At 36.1% G+C, this 24,526-nt stretch overlaps 1 protein-coding gene across 1 annotated transcript in view; it reads left to right on the forward strand.

Moving 5' to 3' along the window:
* The window catches only part of TRPC4 (transient receptor potential cation channel subfamily C member 4), a 271,822-nt gene that overhangs the window by 116,662 nt on the left and 130,634 nt on the right, over positions 1–24,526 (forward strand). The window contains 1 exon segment of the mRNA XM_020970010.2: positions 11,199–11,717. Coding sequence (XP_020825669.1) covers positions 11,199–11,717 — 519 coding nt within the window.

Below are 24,526 nucleotides of genomic sequence, written 5' to 3' on the forward strand. Positions count from 1 at the left end.
TGTTGGCAAAGCTGAAATCACTCAGTCATTACACATCTTCAGCCTAGTTACATAATTAGGCATGATGGCATAGAGCATAAGAGAAACAGCCTCACTACTGGGATGACCTGCATGGGGGCGTCACAACCTCTGAGGGCTCTAGGCAACTCTCTAAAAATATAAATTGCAGAGAAGGTGCTGATGTTCATTGGTCAAAGGAGTTATCTTTTCTTAGAGCTCTTTTTGTTACAATCAAAATAAGACAAATTGATGCATGAAGTTCTGAGCACATTCAATTTATTGGTAAGGCCAGCAATTACCAATAAATTGGCCTCTCCACTCTTCAGTCATCAAAATACCATGAGGAAGGACTTACTAACCTTCATGTAGTTTTGGGAACTGAAAGAGAACAAAAAACCAGGAAGCATAAAACAATATGATTGGTTAAAAAGTTTGAAGTGTCATGGATCATGGAAAATAATGTCGTTGGATGGAAGTCAGAAATGTAGGACTAGCAATGACCCCTCCTTCCATCTTGGTTGCTATAGAAAGCTCATTGGTAGTGTCCACTTGCATGATTAGTTGGAGTCACAGCAATAACAGTCCAGACTTTGTTGAAGGACAGCCAGCATTGCAAATACAACACACTTCCTGGCACCTACCTGCATCTTGCAAGGTTTGTTAGCCAGATAACAGATCCCCTTTACTTGTACATGGGCAGGAAGATGTGTAGAGACAATATGTTTCTTTTAATTAAGGTGATTTATGTGACAACTTAGCTCAGAAAGGAAAACTGAACTTCTGAACTTAACTCAGAGACAAAAAAAAAATAGCTGGCTTAGCCAATCTTGCAGCATATTGGGGGTGATACAGAATAGAATCAATTATAAAATGGAATCAGAATAGATTTGATTTCTCACTTTCATCAATGAAATCATAGGCACAGTGCCTATTTATTTCCCTGTAAAATGATGACACCGTGTCAAGTCAATAAGCATATATTAAACATTTACTATATGTCAGGCACTGTACTAAGGGCTAGAAATACAAATCAAAAGAAAGACATGTCCTGCCCTCAAGGAGCTAATATTCTAGTGTGAGGAAATGGCATATAAAAGAAAGATGAAAAGTGTGTGGGGATGGGGGATGAGGGGATCATGGGAAGTCAGATTACTCTTACAGGGGCATGGTAGAAAGATAAGTTTGGAGTGTCAGGAGTATATTCAGAGATAAAGAAGAGAACATGACTAGTCTGGGCACTTTGCTTAAAATCAAAGTGCTGGGATGAGCTGACCAATCAGAGGAAGGAGCCACAAGGGAGGAGAAATCTTCTAAGATGGGAAGTATTCTGTGGTGCAATGATAACCATCTAACTTTAGATAAATTATAATCTTGGTGTACATGTTTGCCGAATTGTAAAATGTAACTTTATTGCAAACCTATATTATAAGAAAAGAAAAAAAGTCATTTGGAAGTTTTTCACCTCAAATATAGCCAATTCTCACTCATCTAGGGGTTGATTATCAATTTTGTAGATTATCCAGTTTCATGGATTATCTATTTTCTATTCCTCCTTCTGCTACTTGTAAATCTAGTAAGGAATTTATTTGGTTTCATATGAATCTATCTGATGGGGGATAACATAAGTAGGTAACATAGTGCCACAGAGATACTTTATGAGGCAGGAGTTTGCAACAAAAACTCAGAATGCCAATAAAACAGAATAAGAAATAGGGTTCAGGAGGTGTAATAGCAAGGTATACCGTATCCTGCCAGGTGTCTGGAGCAGTCCGAGATTTCCTTTTTTCCAGCCAATGTCAGAGAAATGCAGTCATTCCAGATATTTCAGCACCCCTACTGATGCATGACTTAGAATAGGATGTGGTCTATTCTCTTCAAGTCCCTGAAGAATTCAGCCTTCTCACAGCAGGATAGGGAAGGCAGGTTCCTGATCTCTTAGGAAACAAATAGCACTATGTCCCAGAAATGGAAATGTAACTTTTGTGATTGCCTAAACAGACAATTTATTAGCCCAACTTGTTCTGCTTCCTTCAAGTTGAGGCACATGGACTGTTTTGGACTCAAAACTTTACATCTGTGAAAATTGGTGTGAAGTTTATCTTGAGCCATAGCTGTTAAGAGTGTTTGTTATTTGTGGATTTTTCTTGATTTTTATCTTGCTTTTCTATTTTAAGTAAATTATAGATTTTTCACCACTACCATATGAAGTCCTGATAGAAAATTGGCTTGGTCTTTTGAGGATTTCAGAAGAATTGGAGATTGGAAAGACTGAACTACAGGCTTGGGAGTAACTAGGGAACACTAGGATCGCCCTGTTCACTGGTTAATTGATTTTCTACATTTCTTTCACATGGTGGAAAACAGGAAGGAGTAAAATGGAAAGCACCAAATGAGCTCCTTGTTAATTTCTCTCTTAAAATGCTTGGTTCTACAACAACAACAAATCTTAGTTTGGGGCTAAAATGAAGATTTGGGAGGATCCTCATATTTTCATGGCCAATACTGTCTTTGTCCCCTCTTTAACATAGACCAAATGCAAACGAGGGATTTTCCTGGATCAGTCGTATATTGCAATAGGAAGCAGAAGACCAGTGACCTTGGAGCAAACCATTTAGGTCATCTGAGAGTTGGTTCTGTTAACTGGGAAAAGAGGGGTTGGACCAGTAGATCTGCAAGGTTTCTTCCAGTTCCAAAAATCTATGATTAGCCTTAGTATCAGGATCCAATTCCCTTGCATGATTTTTTTAAGTTTTCCTCCTATTTCAACAAGGGAGAAATGTGTACTGCATGGCACCCAACTTTACTAAGTTGAGTGTGAGATGTCTACCATAGGCATGCCAGGATGATCATTATGAAAGTGTATATTTGGTGTACAGATTTTGTTTAAATTCCATTATATGCATTTTCTTTTATCATTTCCAAGAGCCTAGCTATTTGGTTTTAAAGTTTGCTTTTGTAATTTTACAGTTAGCTTTCATAAATCATATTGACTGTGAAATAAACATATATAAGGGAACATAAATCTTCATAGGTAATTAGTAAATGATTTATTTTAAAAAATTCAAACATTTAAAATGGAGTTCAAACTATGCCTGCCAACAAAGAGTCTCATTATTCTTACTTCAGACTTCTAAACTTCACAGGATCATAGGATCTTGTATTTACAGCTCAAAAGGACCTTGGAGATCATTAAGTCAAACCCCCTCTTTTTAAAATTTAATTTTATTATTTCTTCATTTAATAAGTATTTATTTTCTCTTCCAGTTACCCTCTCTTCACAATTGAACAAAAGAAATATGTATTCCATAACAAATATGTTTATCAATTGAGGCAAATTCTTTCATTGATCAAGTCTAAAAATGTGTATCTCATTCTACATTTTGAGTTCAATTAGCTCTTTATCAATAAATAGGCAGCATGTTGCATCTTTAGTGTCGTAAAATAGTAGTTTATCATTGCACTTAACAGAATTTTAAAGTCTTTCAAAATTGCTTTTCTTTATAACACTGTTGCTACATTCTCTTGCTTTTGCTGTATTCACTCTGACTCAGTTCATAGAAGTCTTCCCAGGTTCCTCTAAAACTATCTATTTCATAATTTCTTATCACTCAATAATATTCCATTATATTCAGGTAACATAATTGGTTTAGCCATTCCCCAATATAAATATGTGGGTCATTTTCCTCATTTTTCTCTATTTGGGGTATATGTTTAATAGTTGTATCACTAAGTCAAAAAGCATGTAGACTTTAGAGATGTTTTAACACTTCCTCATTTTATATATGAGTAAACTGAGGCCAAAGAAGTCATCGCTTGTCTGAAGTCACCCATTAATAATATACTTGAGTCAGGATGCAAGTATTCCTCACTGCAAGTCCACCACACTTTCCACTATGTTACATTACCTTTCCTGTACTCCATCCCTGCTAGTGATGCCCATTTCTGTTTCTGAGCCTTTGATCATACCACTTGTGTTCTCTACAATCTCTCCCGTCTCCTTGGTGTTATCATTTTCACTTTCCGCACAAATTCTACCAATTTTTTAAATATTAACTATCTCAATTCCATCTTCTCTAATCAATTTGCCCTTGATGTGATCTTTCCTTCCTTTCACTCGTATACTATTTGGTATCTATAACTTTTGTCTTAAATCTGAATCATAGGATTACAATATCAAAGAGTTAGAGCTGGAAGATACTTCAGAGGCTAACTATTCCAAGGCCTTCAGATTACCTAACTTTGACCCAAAGATATTAAACAATCTGCCTAAGGGAATAATTTACTGCCTCATATTTTATTTAATCATTGTGTGTCTAAATTTCCTGTCTCTCCATGGATGTCAGGAGCTTACTAAGCACTCGTTCTTTCTTATCCACCAGCCCAGTATATCACAGAGAGAATCCAAGAGTAAGTGCTGAAGAATATTTATTTTTATCTTTTCTGTAATCCTCTTTCTTCTCCCTCTTCATTATTTCAGTTCAGACAAATATAAGAAATAGGGCACATTTATTCCTGGTTGCTATGGCCCTCAGCAATTAATCCTGTAGAAACATTATTGAGAGGACATTTGGAAGGAAGGGTACAATTACTTTCTGCCTCCTGCTTTCTAATACCCTTTGCTATTATCTAGAGAACAAAATGTGACTATAATAGATAAATATTTTCCAGCTTATTGTATGCATATGACCAATGCATATTTAAATGCACAATAAGATTTAATTAACTAAAATGCTTTGAAAATTAAGGATCAAATATTAACTGGGGCAGGAAGGGAATAGAGAATTCAACAAATCAATGCTCTAATCCTTTTCGGTAAGAATTTGTCCTCAAGATATTAGAGGGGAGGCAGAGCTAACATCATACATAACCCACTCTGCTATGTTGACCCTGCCCCAGGACCTCTCAACAGATGTAGAAAGTAAATGCAATAGAAAACATACTTACTGGAAACCCCAAGGGAAAAAAAAAAACACTGAGTCATTTTTCAAACTTTGCTCGGTGTAGGAAGACAAACAGCAAGATTTGCAGATTCTGGAGATGGGGCTCTGGCTAGAAAAGGAATTCCAGCACAGAGCATTACAGAGCAGGTACACCATGTCAATAAAATATTCCAAATAGAGCAAAGAGGGTCCAACTTTGTGTTGGGGTACAGGATTAGATATCACCTGGTAGTTCTATTGCCTATTACTCATGTCTGGGTCACAGATCTAGAGGCTGACTGTAGAGGGGACCTGTAGCTCTGTGCCTCTGGCTAGAATTCCAGGGTGAGAAGCAGTTGTGGGTCTTAGATAATGTACTGAACAAGGAGCATGTTCAGAAGCAAGAATTTTTAATCAAGAATATTTGGTTATGGCGCCAGGAGTAGAACAATGTCCTAATTCTTGCCTCCAGCACAGTATGAACACTGCAATGGAGTAACTAGGGCAGGAATCCTAAACCAAAGGTGAGCTTATAGTTCTATTATTCTGAACCATCAGAGCCTTTGAACTGGTGTACAGTGGCTGAATTTAGTGGCAATCTACTGGAATGCTAACTGAGGGCAAGACCATAGGTGTATCATGCAGAACCAAACCTAGGTCAGGAACTTGAGTAGCCCTGACCAGGGGAACTACAACCAGAATTTTTCCTGGGTCATGCCACTTTGGGAACACTGAAAACTTGCAGGTCCCCAGTTAGAAATAACCCAGCAATCTCACAGTGACAGAATATCCAATACATCAAGAAAGCAGCAACAAGAACAGGCTAAACTCTCCCTCCAGAAAGATAAAAACCCTAGCTATAACATCAAGCCCAAAATGAGGAAGTGGGCTCAAGCAATGAACAAAACATCTCACCATACAAAGGCAATATGGTTATAGAACATAAACCCCAAAGAAGAGAATGACTCTAAAACATCTAAAAGCAAACCCTCAAGACAAAGTATAACTTAGACATGAGTTTAACTAGAATTCATACAAGAGTTTAAAGAGAAAATAGTTTAAATATTTTTAAAATGAAAAGGAACCATCAGAGGAAAAAAATTCAAAAAGAAATACGAGCTATAGAAGAAAGAATTTAAAAGGGAATTAACAACTTGGCACAAGAGGTAAAAACCTTACCCAAGCAACAAACTTCATGAAAATTGGAATAGATCAAATAAAATTTAATGACTTCATGAGACAAGTTATTAAAACAAAGTCAAAACTTTGGGAAAAAAAAGAAGAAAATTTAAAGTATGTCATAGCAAAGCCAACTGACCAAGAAAACATTGAAGAGAGATAATTTAATAATCATTTAATTAATTTAAGAAAATAAGATAATATTTGTGAAATGTTTATCACAATGCCTAGCACAAATTAGATACTTGATAAATGCTTATTCCATCCCATTCCATTTACTAACTGAAAGCTATGATAAAAAGAACCTAGATATATTTCAAGAAATCATAAAAAGAAATTGCATAGATCTTTTTAGAATCAGAAAAAGAAACCTAAACAATGAAAAACTCCCAGAAGAATGATAGCCAAAATCTACAGACTCTAGGTCAAAGGCAAATACTTCAAGTAATGAGAAAGAATTCCAGTACCAAAGAGTCATAGTCAGGATCACGTGCAAATTATACGTCACCACTAGAGAGAAGTTAGAGCTTGAAATCTGATACTCCAGAAGGCAAAGGTTATAGACTTTCAGCCAAGAATAACTTATCCAGAAAAAAAAAAAAACTGTGTATAATCCCAGGGGTGGAAGAGAGGAGAAGGACCTTTAATGAAAAAGAGGACTTCGATGCATTTTTGATGAATAGACCAAGGCTGTGTAGAAACTTTAAAGATAAAATATCAGTTAAGAGAAACATAAAAGGTAAACACGAACAAACAATGATAAAGGAATAATGAGCATACACTGATTACATTATAATATGGAGAGATGATACACCTAGACCCTCAGAACCCTGTCATCATCAGATATCATAGATGTCATCAGATGTCAAAGAGTTCATATAGATCTAATCAGAACCAGGGCCTGGGAGTGGTTGCTATAGTTTGAGGCAGCTAAGTGATGCAGTGGATAGAATACCCACTGGTCTTGGAGTCAGGAAGACCTTAGTTTGAATCCATTCTTAAACACTTATTAGCTGTGTGATCCTAGGCAAGTCATTTAACCTCTGTTTGTCTCAGTTTTTATAAAATGGGGATAATAATAGCACCTACCTCACAGGACAGTTGTGAGGATTGAATGAGATATTAATTACAAAGGGCTTAGCACAGTGCCTGGTAAGCAGTAAGTGCTATATAAATATTATCTATGATTTTATGATTTTTAAGGAAGAATGAAAAGAAAGGGGGAGGAAACATGCAGTAAATTGTCTCACACAATTAGATTAAAAAAGGAGAAATCTATACAAAGAGTTAGGGGCAGGGAGAACAGTTGACACTCTCCCTGATAATCTCTTTTTCTCATCTGAAGAGGTCAAAGGATGAAAAAATACACAAACATAATTGAGTACAGAAAAACATTTCATTCAATAGGGAAACAGGAAGCAAAGAAAATAAAGGAAGTGGGGAATAAGGAGAAGGGTAGACTAGAGGAGAGAGTAGTCTTATGCAAAATAAACTCTAATGATATAAAAAAAGTTTTTATAGTAGCTAATTTTATGTTAGCAAAAACTAGAAAATTGTGAGAGCTCCCATCAATAGGGAATAGCTGAAGCAATAGATAGATAGATAGATAGATAAGTACAATGTATATATGTGTGTGTGTGTGTGTGTGTGTGTGTGTGTACACATGTGAATAGTATTGTGCTGTAATAAATGATAAAAGGGATAGTTTCTTTTTTAAAAAATTATTTAGTACTTTATTTTTCCCAGTAAAAATAATTTTTAACATTCGTTTTTAAAATTTTGAATTCCAAATTCTTTTCTTTTCTCCCTCCCCACCTCCATTTATTGAGAAGGCAAGCAATTTGATATAGGTTATATATGTGTAGTCATGGAAAACATTTCCATATTAGTCATGTTGTGAAAGAAAACATCGACCAAATGGGGGAAAAAAAACTCAAGAAAAGTAAAGAAAGTTTTTAAAAAGCGTGCTTCATTTGGTATTCAGATACCATCAGTTCTGTCTCTGGGGGTGGATAGCATTTTTCATCATAAGTCCATCAGAGTTGTCTTGGATCATTGTATTACTGAGAATAGCTAAATCATTCACAGCTGCTTAAAATATTGCTGTTACACTGTACACAGTGTATTTCATTTTGCATCAGCTCATGTAAGTCCAGGTTTTTCTGAGAGCATCCTGCTCATCATTTCTTATAGCACAACAGTATTCCATCATAATCACAAACCATAATTTGTTCAGCCATTCCTCAATTGATGGGCATCCGAAGGGAGAGTTTCAAAGAAACTTAGGATGATTTGTATGAATTTATATAGGGTGAGTTGACAAGAACAAAGAGAATGATTTATATAGTGAAAAATATTACATAAAGACAAACAACTTTGAAACACTTAGGTACTCTGATTAATGGAATAACTAAACAGTGTTTCAGAAGACTCATATTGAAATATGCTTCCCACCTTTTGATAGAAAGGTTACAGACTCAGAGTACCAATAGAAACTTTTTTTGGCAGTGACAACATCAAAATTTATTTGTAACCAAGTTCTGTTTTTTCCTTTCTTTCTCAGTTAAGGAAGGGAGGAGAGTGGGAGGGAGAGGAAACATATTTTTATTGACTGAAATAAATTAATTTTAAAAGACTTACATAACAAAATATATTAGTGCTGTTTCATACAAGTATATTGTAGTGTACAATGAAGATAATTTAATTTTTCAGTGATCATTGAGGATTTCCAATGCCTCATGGTTATCATCCTCATAGACATACAACACACATAAAGAGAAACATACATATATGACTACATATATATTGTATGTGAGCTGCATATATATAAAATATGACATGTACGTACATGCACATACATATGTTTATGAACAATGGCCAGAGTTCCAAATATGCATTGCCTACAGCAGTCTTTTTTTGTCATTCCCTTGCTCTCCTAAGATTTGAGTATTGAAAAAAAATATTAGAGTTGGAGTAATTAGATTAATTGGGCTTTGGTTAGAATTGAATTTGACTGTATATGAAATATATCTAGAGTGATTTTAATTCATTTTACTCATGTTTAGAAAATATTAGACAAGTAGGAGGAGATTAGGTTATGAGTCATTTTTCAGTCATGTCCAACTCTGTGACCTCATTTGCGGTTTTGTTGGCAGAGATACTGGAGTGTTTTGCCATTTCCTTGTCCAGCGCATTTTCCAAATGAGGGATTGAGGCACCCGAGTTCAAATCTGGCTTCAGACACATACTAACTGTGATTCTGGGCAAGTGTTTGCTTTAGTTTCCTCATCTGTAAAATAAGCTGGACGAGGAAATGGCAAACCAACCCAGAATCTTTTCCAAGAAAATCCCAAATGGGGTCATGAAGAATTAGACACAACTGAAATGACTCAACAACAGAAAACATTATTTATTTAAGATAACTATTCTGTGAACATACTGTCTTCTATGAATACACATTTTATGTGAATGTATTGCCGTGGCCAACTTAGAATTCCTGTCCCAACAATCTGCCTCCATACCTTTCTAATACACACACACACACACACACACACACACACACACACACACACACACACTCCTTGAGGGCAAGGATTATCTTTCTGCCACTATTTATATTCCCAGTGTTTAGTACAGTGCCTTGAACACAGTAAGCACCTAATAAATGCTTTTTGACTTGTTGGCTTGACTTGAAGAATTTAACACTAAATATGGTATAGAAAGAAGTCTATTTAAAATTTGATAAAATTATTTCTTACATAACAAATGGCTATTTCAAATAGCTAGCTGACTTTTTAAAAAGTCATATATATAGTGTTGTTGTTGTTATTCAATCATTTTTCAGTCATTTCTGACTCTTTGTGACCCCATTTGGGGTTTTCTTGGAAGAGATACTAGAGAGGTTTGGCATTTCCTTCTCTAGCTCATTTTACAGTTGAGGAAATGGAGGCAAATAAGAGTTGAATGACTTGGCCAGATTCACACAGCTATTAAGTGTGAGGTCAGAATTGAACTCTGAACTTTATTGTACTGCCTAGCTGCCCTCATATATGTAATAAATCCTTATCATTTAAGGATGATTACACCTTTGATTGAGTGACTTTCCAAATTTTCTAACGAATACTCTTGGATGCTCAAACTTTTCTATGCCTATCATATTTTGCAACAATATCATTTTGATAATGATCATATATCACTTAACTGGCACGTGTAGGATTTATGAATCATTTTTGGCTTCCTAATATTTTGTTCACCTTTATTCAACATTGTTTTCTCAGCCTTCAGTATCCTTCAAATATAAGCAGACCAAAATATTGAAATGTAAATATTGTTGTAACCCAGAGAAAAATTAAAAATATCTATTGCTGACATTATCAAATATAAGTATTTTGTAATAATGGCTACTTACAAAGGAAATGATTTTGAGTATTTTACCCTGAAAATGTATTAGGAAGGATAAATTGACAATGGGAGTGATGAAGGCTTTTAATAACATATCACTGAAGATTGCTACCTTTTATAATGAGATTCAGTATCAAGAGTTTTTGAAAGGAGACGGAACATAATAAAAATGACACCCCAAGAGGCATATCTAAAAGAATTTCCATTGAGAAATTTATCAGGTAAAAAAAGGGAAACAGCTGCACATTCATTCATTGGCAGGAACATATTAGAGATGCTTTTCCACCTAAAAAACAGAGAGTTGGGGAAGCAGTGAGAAGCAAGTAACATGGAGTGTTTAAGGGAAAGTTTTGGTAGGTAGGATTCTACTGAAATAACTTATTTTTTTAATTACAATATAATACATAAATTTGTAGTAAAAATAAAATGTGTCATCATGCAAAGAATTTATTTTTAATGTGATTTTATATTGTTTCAGGGGGAAAAAAATGAAAGCCAGGTCAATTCTATACAAGAGCTGTGGAAAATATTTTAATATCATTTAAATTTGCCCCAGCAAGTTGTTTCAAATACTAAGACTTAAATAATATTAGTTGTGATTCATTATTTTTATTTATATTTCTAATCCCTAGAGTAACATCTGGCAAATAGTAGGTGCTTAATAAATGCTTGTTGATTATTTTTTTTCCTTTCTTTCAGGTGCCTCCAATACTCCTGGATAAGCAGTTCTCTGAATTCACACCAGATATCACACCAATCATTTTGGCAGCCCACACAAATAATTATGAGATAATAAAACTGTTAGTCCAGAAAGGTGTTTCTGTACCGAGGCCCCATGAGGTTCGTTGTAACTGTGTTGAATGTGTCTCCAGTTCAGATGTAGACAGCCTCCGTCATTCTCGTTCCAGACTCAATATCTACAAGGCCTTGGCAAGCCCATCTCTGATTGCATTGTCAAGCGAGGATCCATTTCTCACAGCTTTTCAACTGAGTTGGGAGCTTCAAGAACTGAGCAAAGTAGAAAATGAATTTAAATCTGAATATGAAGAACTCTCCCGGCAGTGCAAACAATTTGCTAAGGACCTTTTGGATCAGACAAGGAGTTCCAGAGAGTTGGAAATCATCCTAAATTATAGAGATGATAACAGCTTGATAGAAGAACAAAGTGGCAATGACCTTGCAAGACTGAAGTTGGCTATTAAGTACCGACAAAAAGAGGTGAGTGCTCTTGGACGATATTTCATAACCAGATATTTTTCCTTAGTTCCCTAAAGTTTGCTGACAAAAATAAATTGTTACTCAGAAGACTGTTTTTGTGAATTTATGGGTTTTCTTTCAAAATTTTAACTGTCCGATACCATTAAGGTTGACTAGAAAAGTTATAGAAGTAATTAACTAGCCCTTAAGGTTGGGCATCTTGCTGGCACTGACATGTCTCATTCTTTCTATTGTTAATATTACTAGTCAGTGTTACATGCTGGCGTCTGCTTTAGAATGGAACTATCTGCTATGACAAATGAAAAACCTTAAACATCGCGAGTGAGTCAGGGACCATAGCGCCCCTGCCATACTCTTGTTTTCTTGATTTGTCATGAGAATGTGGTTTGGGGAAATTGATAAGAGACTGATTGCTCTCTTAGGCCATTTCCACATCTTGGGATGAGGTTTTGGGTTTCTATTTATTATTCAAGTTAACAAGTGATTATCCTTGCTTCGGATTTGTTTTTTATTTTGATCTACTACCCTCTTTGAAAAGTATGGGATTCTCACTTGAGGTCTTAGGTATATCCTCCAAGACCTGGTTTCCTAGTCATATGGTAATGTGATGCTATTTATTGGGTACCCAGTCACTTAAAATAACATAACTATGAAATTCAAAATGTCCAAGGAAATAACATAATTGTTTGTGGAAATTTATTTATGAAGCCAAAATGCACAGCTGGTTACTTCAACTAACCCAAAATGAACAACCCAACACTCAAAGTGTAGCAAAGGAAATGAAAAGGAAACAATATTATGGTTTGGTGTACAAAAAAAAGCATTATTTGACTCTGATTAGCTTGATTGTGCTCACTCTACTTAGCCCTGTTGTATTTTGTGTACTGTCAATTATGTTTAGCTACCAGTTCTTAGTGTCTTCCTTTACCTTTGCTATTCAATCATTAATGGTCATGATGTCTTGAATTCAGCTGGTTGTATTCTTTCCTCATTCCGTTATCTTCCAGTCTCTTCTATGATTTTAATGTAACAACTTTCAAGTAGAATTAGGCAAAAGAAGTCCTTTTGTATGTAGCATCCAGGAAAAATAACACCACCTTGAAACAAAGGATTCTCTGAAAAGGCTAGTTATTCCTGTCTTTGATAATACAGGTACATGTTGCCATTTGCATCTGTTTCAGCCAGTCCCAGTAATACTTTTTGGATTGTTACTGTAGTTAACTGTAAATGATTCAACAAGATGACTTTAAAAAATTCAGGCACATTTTATGATCAGCTAACATTTATTAAAAATAGTCAAGCCTTTTATTATTAAGAAAATTTAATTTGTTATAAAATTCATATGCATATTTAATGTATAGGTTATATAAATATAATTCCTGATACAGACATAAAAAAAACTATATAGACTTTAGGTTGGGAATCAGGAAACCTCAGTTTTATATATGCAGTTGGGTGGTTTATTGGATAGATCGCTGACCCTGGAGTCATGAAGGCTTGAGTCCAAATACAGCCTCAGATATTTACTAGATGTATAACTCTAAGCAAGTTACTTTGCCTCTGTTTGCCTCAATTTCCTCTTCTGTCAAATGGGGATTATGATATCACCTACCTCCCAGAGTTGTTATGAGGATAAAATGATATTATGTTTGTAGAGTGCTCTACAAACCTTAAAATGCGAGATAAATGCTAGCAAGCCAGCTATTCAGTTTGGGCCTGTCCCGTTAATTCAAGGTAGGAATTTGTGCAAATCACTTTACCTCCACATGCCTTGGTTTCATACTCTATAAACTAAGGGAGTTAATCTAGATGACATTAAACTTCCAAGTCACCTAATCAACAAAATGGAGAACTAGACATTCTCTATGACCTCTCAAACCTCCCCAAAATAAAAATAATGCACCAAAATAAAGCAACTTCAGGTTTTTCTGTGATCTAGGAAACCTAGAATCCAAAAGGTTAAAATAAAACTGAATTGACACTCACTGACCCTGAGTTTACTCAGCACCCTTCTCCCACCTCCAGTGCTGCTGTCCATAAGACTGTGTTGGCAGAACCAAGGACATGTCATAGTTTGTGACAAAGCTCACCTCCAAGCTGAGTACTCCCTCCTTCTTCCCATGCCATGTTGCTCTCAGCTCCAGGCTGTAGAAGTTTGTCCAGGCCATTACAGCAACCCAACTTGCCTACAGCCCTTTAGAAGCAAAAGCCTGCTGGGGACACAGCCCTGTAACGTTAGCACTGTACTGATAGTGCCAGAGTGCTGGGCTAGAAAACTTAGGAATAGAGGGAGTGGGAAAGGAACAGCAGGACAAGATACTGTGTGTGAGGGGAGCTATGCAGCACTCCAGTAAGCCTGAGGGAAAGAACGCAGAATCCAGTTTGAGTCTGTTTTGGCCCAAAAGTCACCCGGGGCAGAGACCTAGGCTGGTTAACCATAAATTGCTCAACACGGGAGGAGGCTGAAAACTTTGAAATCCAGCTCCTAAGGAAAACACCATCAGAGGAGACAGAGTCAGAAAGTGAATAAAGGAAGGTCAGAGGTGGAGGGTGGGTAAGTAGTGGAGACAGAAAATTATGAAATATCTCAGGGAGAAGAAAACTCAAAGAGCTTAATCATAAACACACAAACCAACAGGGAAAACATTAACAGCAGAAGAAAATATGTTCTTCAAATCTAATAAACAAGTTCAGGCATCTATGAATAAATATTGAAAAACAAAGGCAAATGATCCAACACTTGATGAGGCAGTGAGCTCTGTGGAATTTGGGGAGAACATGGAAACACAACATGCTGTTCCTGACTTTTGAGTGCAGAATTTATGGTCTGCACAGCAAAAAGTAATGGGTGAAATAGAAAAAATGCAATACATGATTACAAGTCTCACCAAAGAAACAAAAGAAAGAACAATTGATTAGGAATACAAATATATAGAAGTGAAGGACAATCTAGAAGAAAAGAAGTAAAAACAATGATATTGAAAAAAATATGCTTAATGTGCAAGAAAAACATACTGATCTTGAAGACAGGAGGTGTAGAGATAAACTAAGGATTCTTGGTCTCCCAGAAGAAAGTGACAGAACAACAACAACAACAAAAAAAAAAAACTAGCACCATAGTAATAGGAGAGAACTGACTAGAATTTCTGAACATAGAAGATGCAGTTCCAATTGAAAGAATTCAAAGATGACTTCCAGAAAAAAAAGACTAAAATAGGAACAATGATGCACTGGTTAAATTTAATAATTCAATTCAGAAATAACGATTTCTGCAAGTGATCAGGACAAAAAAGATATTCAAATATAGAGGAAAAGAAATTGGAATAAAACAAAACGATTCGGCACCCACTAGAAAACATAGAAGGGAATAAAATAATGTATTCTAAAGAGCGATGGCACTTAACAATGTAGCCCAGGATGACCTGCCCTAAAAAGCTGAACTTACCCATACACAAAAAAAGATGGATGTTCAGTAGTAAAGAAAGCTTTGAAATATTTTAGAAAGAAAACCAAACTGAAGAGATTATTTGCTTCACAAACACCCAAACAACAGAAACAACTTGAATAAAGAGATAGGAAAGGGCATTCCCAACTCTTCCCTAGGGGGTAGGAAATCCATAAGTATTACATACTGCATAAGTTTTCAAACTTTTTCAGTGTATCAATCACTTATACTGATTTTTTTTCCTCTCTAAAAATACTATTTGTTTTGTGAGTTGACTTTCTAGGAGAGGGATACATGAGATAATTCTGATAATGTAAGAAACAGAAAATAACAATATAAATGTATCTGAAAGCAAATAAACTAGATTATGTCTAGGATTTCTTCTCTTTTTTTCTTTGTAGGATTTAGCATTAGTAGTATGAGTCAATTTAATTCAACAACCGTTTATAAGCACTTAATCTGTGCAAAGCACAATGCTGATTCTTGAGACGGAAATGTAAAACAGAAACATAGACTCTGTTACCAGAAGCAGATATTTTAATGAAGGTGGATCTATAGGTTGGGAAAGAGTGGTCAGGTGGCTGAATGTAGAGTAAGACTTCTAGAATTAGTGTATGAGCTTCAGAATTTGGCCACAAGTCTTCAAGTAGAAGATTAGCTACTAAATATTATTGGCTCTTTTTAATATAGGGAAGTCTTTAAGTGCATTTAGGCATAGTAGTTCTTTGTGTTAAATGTGGTTTATGCATATTATAAATGTAGTATATTAAATGACAGATAGAACAAAACATTAAACAGAAACCAACTTGACTACATTGTTCATCCTTCAAGCCCTCTCAATGAGGTCACATTGGGGCGTGTTGAATACATGCAATTTTCATCCACATGGGGTCCTACCACTAGCCCTGACTGTGATCCCAGGTTTCTATCTAATTAACCTTCACTGCTTTCATGAAGTCAGTTTCAGAGTTATGGAAAGAAAAATTCCATAAACTCTAGGATAATATCTGATATGGTAATGGTTTTCTATAAATTATGGATTTGAATTAAGTTCAATTAATTCAAGGCCTGAAATTCTCTGCAAAGATCTAAGAAAAGCTCTCAGTATATTTGAATTTCAGTTGTAAATCTAGTTATATGATTTAAATAAAGCAGTTACCATTTATGTGTGTTTTTCTCTTTGAAAAGAACCGAACCATACAGGTACCTGTGTAATTGAGGCAGTTAGGTGGCTCAGTGAATGGAGTACTGGAGTCAGGAAGACATGAGCTCAAAATCAGTCTCACACACTTACTAGCTGTGTGACCCTGGGCAAGACACTTAACCTCTATTTGTCTTAATCTAACAGTGAAGGAGATGGCTAATCACTCCAATATCTTTGCCAAGAAAATGCCATGAACAGCATTGGCATGCTATGATCCATGTGGTCGTGAAGAGTGTCACATGACTGAATAACACCACATGTGTAATCACTGTATTTTAAGGGCACATACATTTGGAGTCCCCTCTTCTGAACCTTATTTTTATCCAGCACTCTACTGGACATTTAATCACCCAGGTTCTCAACTTCAGCATTATTCTTTGACTCCCTCACCTTATGTGTCCAGTTGCCTAATATTTCCATTTCTACCCCCACCATATTTCTCACATCTATCCCCTCCTCTTAATTCACACAACCAAAGAGTTAATTCAGGTCCTCATTACCACTCTTCTGGACTAGTACAATAGCTTTCTAATGGGTCTCCTTCCTTCAATTCTTTCTCCTACTTTATCATACATGTAGCTGCTAAAGTGGTTTTCTTAAAAGACAAATCTGACCATGAAATTCTCCTACATATTAAATTACACTGGGGTTCTCCATTTGGATTTTAGAGCCCTTCACAACCTGACTGTTTTCTACCATTCCAAAATAATCACCCCTTACCCCCTACACCAACTTCTCATCTTCCACACTCTAGGTGGATTGTCTTTCTTGCCATTCCTTACATAATGCTTCTCTCCCCTCCAACTCCCATGCCTAAAATGCATTACTTCCTACCTTTTCCTTAGAATACTTTGATTTCTTCAAAACCCAGCTCAAGCACCACCTTCTATCTAAAGTTTTTCCCAATACCCTAAGCATTTGCTAATCACTTCCCCTCTAAAATCACCTTGCACTTATTTAATGTGTATTATATACACTTATACATATGTGTATATCTGTTTGCATGTGTATATATGTGTATGTGTATGTGTGTATATGTGTACACATGTGTATATATGTATATGTTGGTTCCTTTGATAGGATATAAACTCTTTAAGAACAGGCATTATTTCATTTTTGTCTTTGTATTCCCATTGTTTAACATGGTACCTGGCATAAAGTAGGTGCTTAATAAATGTTTGTTGATTGATTTAGATGTGTACACATATATATGTAAACACACACACACACACACACACACATATATATATATGAACATTTTTATTTCTGAATTATACTATTTATCTATTAATGAAATTCCTCTAGGGGTAAGGATAGAAAATGGTGCTGTGATTCAATTGGGATAGGTAACTCCCAAGTGAAGAAACTTCCTCTACCAATATACTTTCTCAGCAACATACAGTCTTAGTGACTTTCCTGGAACTCTGAGATGTTAGTTGACTTGCCTAATGTCCTCCAATATGTATCTGAGGCATGATTTTTTACACTAGTTTTCCTGGGTCATTTCTCTATCCATTACATGATACTGCTTCCAGGAAGATCTGGAACTAGAAAAAGAACAAAAAAAAAATCTGAAATCAAAGTTGAATAAGGACATTTAACAATGGGCCAGGAGAGGGGGTAAGAGTTGGAAGGATGTTAATGAGTTTATATATCACATCTGCATTTTTTCTTTACATCTTGAGGTAGAAAAACAAAGTATTACAGGAATGTTAAGGATCAAAAAATGACGTTGTATCATGTTACCTTTCAATCAAATCATATTTTTTAATGGGACACTTTTCCTTGGTTGAAAATCTGATCCTTGGGCAAGTCATTTAACCCCATTGCCTAGCCAAGAAAGAAAGAAAGAAAGAAAGAAAGAAAGAAAGAAAGAAAGAAAGGAAGGAAGGAAGGAAGGAAGGAAGGAAGGAAGGAAGGAAGGAAGGAAGGAAGGAAGGAAGGAAGAAAGAAAGACAGAAAATCTGATCCTAACTTATGATACAGTGATTTCAAGATGGCTGATGTTTTAAATTCATCTTATTACTTTTATTTGTACTCTTTGAAATGGGAAATCCTTTTTCATAAGTAAAACCTCTAGATTAATTTGGAAAATACTGGCTTCAATGATTTGGTTGAGAGTACTCTAGTAAATTCATGTATTTTAAATGAAACTTTATTTAGCATAGCTATCTTGCAATATAATTATTTAATATAAGTTTTCTGAAGGTTAGCATTTAACAAATATGAAGTTATAGAGGCTGTTAGCTTTTTGAAAAGTCCCTGAAGATTGCTTTGCCTAATTAAATTGCTGTATTTTGGTTGATTGCCTTTTATAGAGTTCCTGTGAATTCGTTCCTTTAAGAGATTCTCCTTTTCATGATTGGGATTCTAGAACAGCACTACTACTTCTCAAGCATCATCCACCCCCCAAAAAATTCAAATTAGTTGAATATGTGACAGTAAAAATTACTGATAGAAAAAGCAAACAGCTGCATTTGAGCCCGAGTGACTGGTTTATAGCAACTCATAGCCTTTCATTTCACCTAACGAATCATAATTAGGCTAATATGGAGGCTAGAAAGGTACATTGTTTAGAGGAAATGCTATTTGCTAAAAATGCAGCATCCTTTTCAGATTTAATGACTACTGATATAATTCAAGCTCCTAACCTTTGTGCAATTGTGTTTATCATTTTCCTTGGTAATGCAGGTCTCTACCTGACATGACGAAATAATCACTATAACAGGGTGATGATTTTAGGCCGCAGTTTGGCAGAGTAAATGTGATTTCACTGTCAATTTGATGCACAAGAAGTCTAAGGAATATTAAGACCCCTAAACTCCGTTCAACGAGCATTTGAAACTTTTAACATAAAGTGCAGATTTGAGTTCTGGAAACAATGAAATCATTTTGCTCTCTTAAGAGAAACACACTTTAATTGCCTCCTACAGGTAAGATATTTGTTAGTGTTTACACAAACAAGCTACAGCCACTAATTCCAAAATTAAATTTAAATTCCAACAAAAATGAATTTTTCCAAAGGAACATATAAAAATTCCATCCAAATTAATAGACTGTACCTTGACAACAGGAAAAAAGAAAAGATTTCATAATACAGAATAGACATTCATTTGATTCAAGCAAGATAAGATATCCCTTGAACAAAAATACTTAAAATTATATTAGCATTTGGTAGTGTGTGCAAAAGACTTACCCCTGACATTTCTTGATTTATTAATAATTAAACACCTCCTGAATTACTTTTCTAAACCACCATCTAACATAATTGTTTGCTATGATATTTTTAATCAGGTCTGAGGACAGGTATGGAAAGTGTAAAATTTTGTTTGGAAGGGTAATGTCAGGTACATAGCGACCGACCCTCACATCCCTGGAGAATATTTAGATGGACAGTAGGGATGGAATATGAGAATGGTCTTGCTTAATGTCAATCTGCCCCTATGGCTGTATTAAAGAGGTATAGAGGAAGGTAGTGAGGGACATATTTTTACCCCATTTAAGCCTACAAAACCAAAGTTCTTAACATTTAGGGTCATAGACCCCTTTGTCAGTCTAGTGAAGCCTATTGGTCCCTTTTCAGAATCATATTTTAAATGAATGGGATTAAAAAACCCCATAAGATTATAGCAAAATCCAATTATATTGGAATACAGTAATTTTGTTGTTTTCAAGTTCATGGCCCCCAGGTTAAGAATCTTAAGCTTTAGGGTTCTCCCTCTTCAGAGTTTATATGACCTAATAACTTGCATGAATTTTACAGGTGATTCAGAAGTTGTGGTTTTCTTAAGAAAGTAAAAATGACTTCATTGTTTCCAGAAGTCAGATCTGTTTATGGTGTCAAATGTTTCATATCTTCATTGAACAGAGTATAGGGATCTTATGTTCCTAAGATTACTTATGCATCAAATTTATATCTACTCTGCCAAAGCCTAAAACCTAAGGCCTAAAACCACCTTATAATTTCAGCTTTACATGGCTGGCAATCCTGTGAACTAATGTAAGAGACGGAGGAGAACATATATTCCTGTTAATTTAAAAAAATGTTAAAGGATATGCAGCAGTGAAGATATTATGATATTTTGTCTATAGGATTAGCAAGCATCACAATGAATAGAATAATCATTGATGTGGGAAGTTTAGCTGATAAACCGCTCCTTCATTTTAGGAAAGAAGGATTTCAGCAGCCTTTAAAAGACTCTGGTTTGATAATCTTTATCTTGCTTGGCAACTGTTTTGATGATACAAGCTAACTGCTCTACACTGGATTTTAGCCTGTGAAGTTGAAAAATGGTGTACTACATGAAGAGGTAGTAAGAAAACAGATCAGTAGCCTTCCCTCAGTACCCTTCATATCCTAACTATGACTTTAATGTACCCCAAGATTAAGTAGATATCTCTAAGATGTTAGTAGCTACATAGGCAATTTATTTTCTCTTAAACTGCTTTAAGATTCCACTCACAATCAATAAGCATTTATTTTTGAGAGCAAATAGTATGCTTCAATCCGCATTCAGACTCTGTAGTTCTTTCTCAGGACATGGAAAGCATTTTCCATCTTGAGTCTTTTGGAGTTATCTTAGATCCTTGCATTACTGAGAAGAGCCAAGTCTATGAAAGTTAACCATTGCACAATGTGGCTGTTACTGTGTACAATCTTCTCCAGGTTCTGTTCACTTCACTCAGCATCAGTTCATGTAAGTCTTTCCAGATTTCTCTGAAATCATCCTGTTCATCATTTCTTATAAAATAATAGTATTCCATTGCATTCATATACCACAACTTGTTCAGCCATTCCCCAATTGATGGGCATCCTCACTGCTTCCAATTCTTGGCCACCGCAAAAAGAGCTGCTACAAATATTTTTGTACATATGTGTCCTTTTCCCATTTGTATGATCTCTTTGGGATACAGCCCTAGAAGTGGTAGCACTGGGTCAAAGGGCATGCACAGTTTTATGGCCCTTTGGGCATAGTTCCAAATTGCTCTGCAGAATGGTTGGATCAGTTCACAACTCCATCAACAATGCATTAGTGTGGGGCAGCTAGGTGGCACGTGGATAGAGCAACGGCCCTGAAGTCAGGAAGACCTGAGTTCAAATCCAGCCTCAGACCAAACACGTGACACTTACTAACTGTGTGACCCTGGGCAAGTCACTTAACCCCAATTGCCTAAAAACAAAACAAAACAAAAAAATGCATTAATGTTCCAATTTTCCCACATCTTCTCCAACATTTATCATTTTCCTGTTTTGTCATGTTAACCAATCTGATAGATGTGATGTGGTACCTCAGAGTTGTTTTGATTTGCATTTCTCTAATCCATAGTGATTTAGAGCATTTTTTCATATGACTGTAGATAACTTTAATTTCTTCATCTGAAAACTGCCTGTTCGTAGCCTTTGACCATTTATTAATTGTGGAATGACTTTCACTCTTATAAATTTGACTCAGTTCTCCATACATTTTAGAAATGAGGCCTTTATCAGAGACACTGTGCATAAAATATCGTTTCCCAACTTTCTGCTTCCCTTCTCATCTTGGTTGCATTGGTTTTATTTGTGCAAAACCTTTTTCATTTAATGTAATCAAAATCATCCATTTTGCATTTCATAATATTCTCTATCTCTTGTTTACTCATAAATTCTTCACTTCTCCATAGATCTGAGAGGTAATCAATAAACATTTTTAAAGCACCTTCTAAAAGTCAGACACTATGCTTAATACTGGGGACACAAAAAACATGAATGAAATAGTCCCTGCCCTCAAAGAGTTTACATCTTCGGGGTGGGAAGAAGATGCAATGCATACAGATTAAGTATATATAAAGTATATATTCAGTAATAAGCTAATTTTGTTAGAAGAATTACAAGGAACTTGGGAGAATCAAGAAAGACAACCTGTAGGAGGTGGCCCTTTAACTGAGTGAGGAATTTTAAGAGTTGTAAATGAAAGGGGAGTACATTTCAGGCATGGGGAACAGCTTATGGAAAAGGAAAGGGGAAGGGAACAATTATTTGTTGAGTACTTACTATGTGTCAGGCACTTTACAAATATTATCTCATTTGGGAGATAGAATATTTTAATAATGAACAGCAAGAAGGCCAGTTTGGCTAACCCGTAAAGTGTGTAAAGGGGAATGATGTTATTGGTCTGAATTTGTAGACTGGAGCTGGTTGAGAAAGACTTTAAAACAAGAAGGTTTTTGGGTGATTTTAGAGTTAATAGGGAGCTTTCTGAGCTGAAGAATGACATTGTCAAACCTGTTCATTAACACTATCGCTATGGCAGCTAAATGGAGGATGGATTGTAGAGAGAAGAGACTAAAGTAAGACAGCCCAACTAAAGCCATCTCAATCGTACAAGTAAGAAGTGATGAAGACCTGAACTAAATTTCCTTAGTAATCTGCTAGAGTCACAAACTAGAATCAGATGTGAGCCTTTTTGTAACTTTCGGCACTCAGAAAGAAGGGTGGACAAAACCAGGAGCACATAAAGCCATCTTCCCTGTTGGGACAGTCAGGCCTCAGTGAGTGTTAGAGTAAGGACGGAACAGGGGAAACAGCCTATTGGAGGAGCCCTTAGAAGCATTCAAACAGCACAACCTAAGGGCTGGGCAGTACTGAAATGACCAATGGAGCAAATGCAAAGGTGGATAAGATCGTAGTCAAGATCTTCCATATTCCCCTCTAAGCAACTCTAAATTAATGCCTGAAATTGAATTCTGGAGTGGCAGAACCAACAAAAATTCAGATAAAACAATTTTCTAGCCCAATACAACTTAGAAAGTAAGCAAGGGGTGAAGCTAGGTGGCACAGTGGATACAGCACTGGCCTTGAAGTCAGGAAGACCTGAGTTCAAATATGGCCTCAGATCAAACACTTGACACTAGCTGTGTGACCCTGGGCAAGTCACTTAACCCCAATTACCTAAAAGCAAAAAAAAAAAAAAGTAAGCAGGGAAGTTCTGTGTCTCTGGAGTAGTGGTGGGCCCCAGGAGCAAAGCACAGGCAAATGCAGGCTGCACCTTGGAGTGGCAGCATTGGCAGCAGCAGGAGTTTCTGGAGCTCTCAGTACACAGAAGGTGGGGCAGGGGGGTCAGACAACTGTTTGGAAGGGGATTGCAGGGTACCCTTTTCTGATGAAGGGTTCAGGGCCACATTGTATTACCCACACACAGTTCCAAGTTGCAACCCCAGGGGCAAAAGGAACAAGAGCACCTATGGCCCTAGGGAAGCAATTGCCCAGGTCTCAGTTCCAGGGTGGAGAGGTGTGCTTGTGGCTGCTCACCTGGAAGTAAGGATCCTGGTCTCATTTCCAAGATAGAGAAGAGCACTAGCAATTGCAGCTGCAGGAGAGCATGGGAAACCTGATCACAGTCCCAGCACAGGAGAAGTGCTACTACTGGTGACTACAGGGGAACAAGGTCCCTTCCTGGGTAAAGACCAGAGCAGAGAACAGGAGAACAGTGACTACACCTTTCTGTAGAGCATACTACCTTGGAAGTACCAAAAACCTACAGACTCCCAGAACTAGCTCTGAAAACAGCAGCAGAAAAGCCCTGAAGTTTCAGACAGTATCTCCTCCACCCCAGGAGTAGAGCTCAACTTTAACATAAATTTAGAAGTCAAGAAATAGGCTGAAAAATGAGCAAACAGCAACAACAACAGCAAAACCTGACTATAACTAGTTACCATGGTGACAGGGAAGATCAAGACCAAGCCCAGAAGACAATGATGTCAAAGCAGTTATAAATAAAGCCTCAAAGAAAAAATGTAAATTTCATACAAACCCAACAAAAATTTCCAGAATTACTCAAAAAGGATTTTAAAAATCAAATAAGAGAGGTAGAGAAAAATTGAGGAAAGAAATTAGAAATGATACAAGAAAGTTATGAAAAGAGGGTCAACAGATTGGTAAGAGTCACAAAAAATACTGAAGAAAATAACACCATAAAAATAGAATTGGCCAAATAATATTAAAAACCCACAAAAATTAATTGAAGATAAGAACTCTTTAAAAAGTAGAATTGGCCAAATGAAAAAAAGAGTTACAAAAGTTCAAAGTCCACTGACCAAAAAAATCCTGAAAAATTAGAACTGGACAAGTGGAAACTACTGATTCCATGAGACATTGGAGAAATAATAAATAAAATCAAAAGA

Source organism: Phascolarctos cinereus, unplaced genomic scaffold (genome assembly GCF_003287225.1).
Source record: "Phascolarctos cinereus isolate Bilbo 61053 unplaced genomic scaffold, phaCin_HiC Scaffold_726;HRSCAF=1367, whole genome shotgun sequence".
In the NCBI taxonomy this organism is placed as follows: Eukaryota; Metazoa; Chordata; class Mammalia; order Diprotodontia; family Phascolarctidae; genus Phascolarctos; species Phascolarctos cinereus.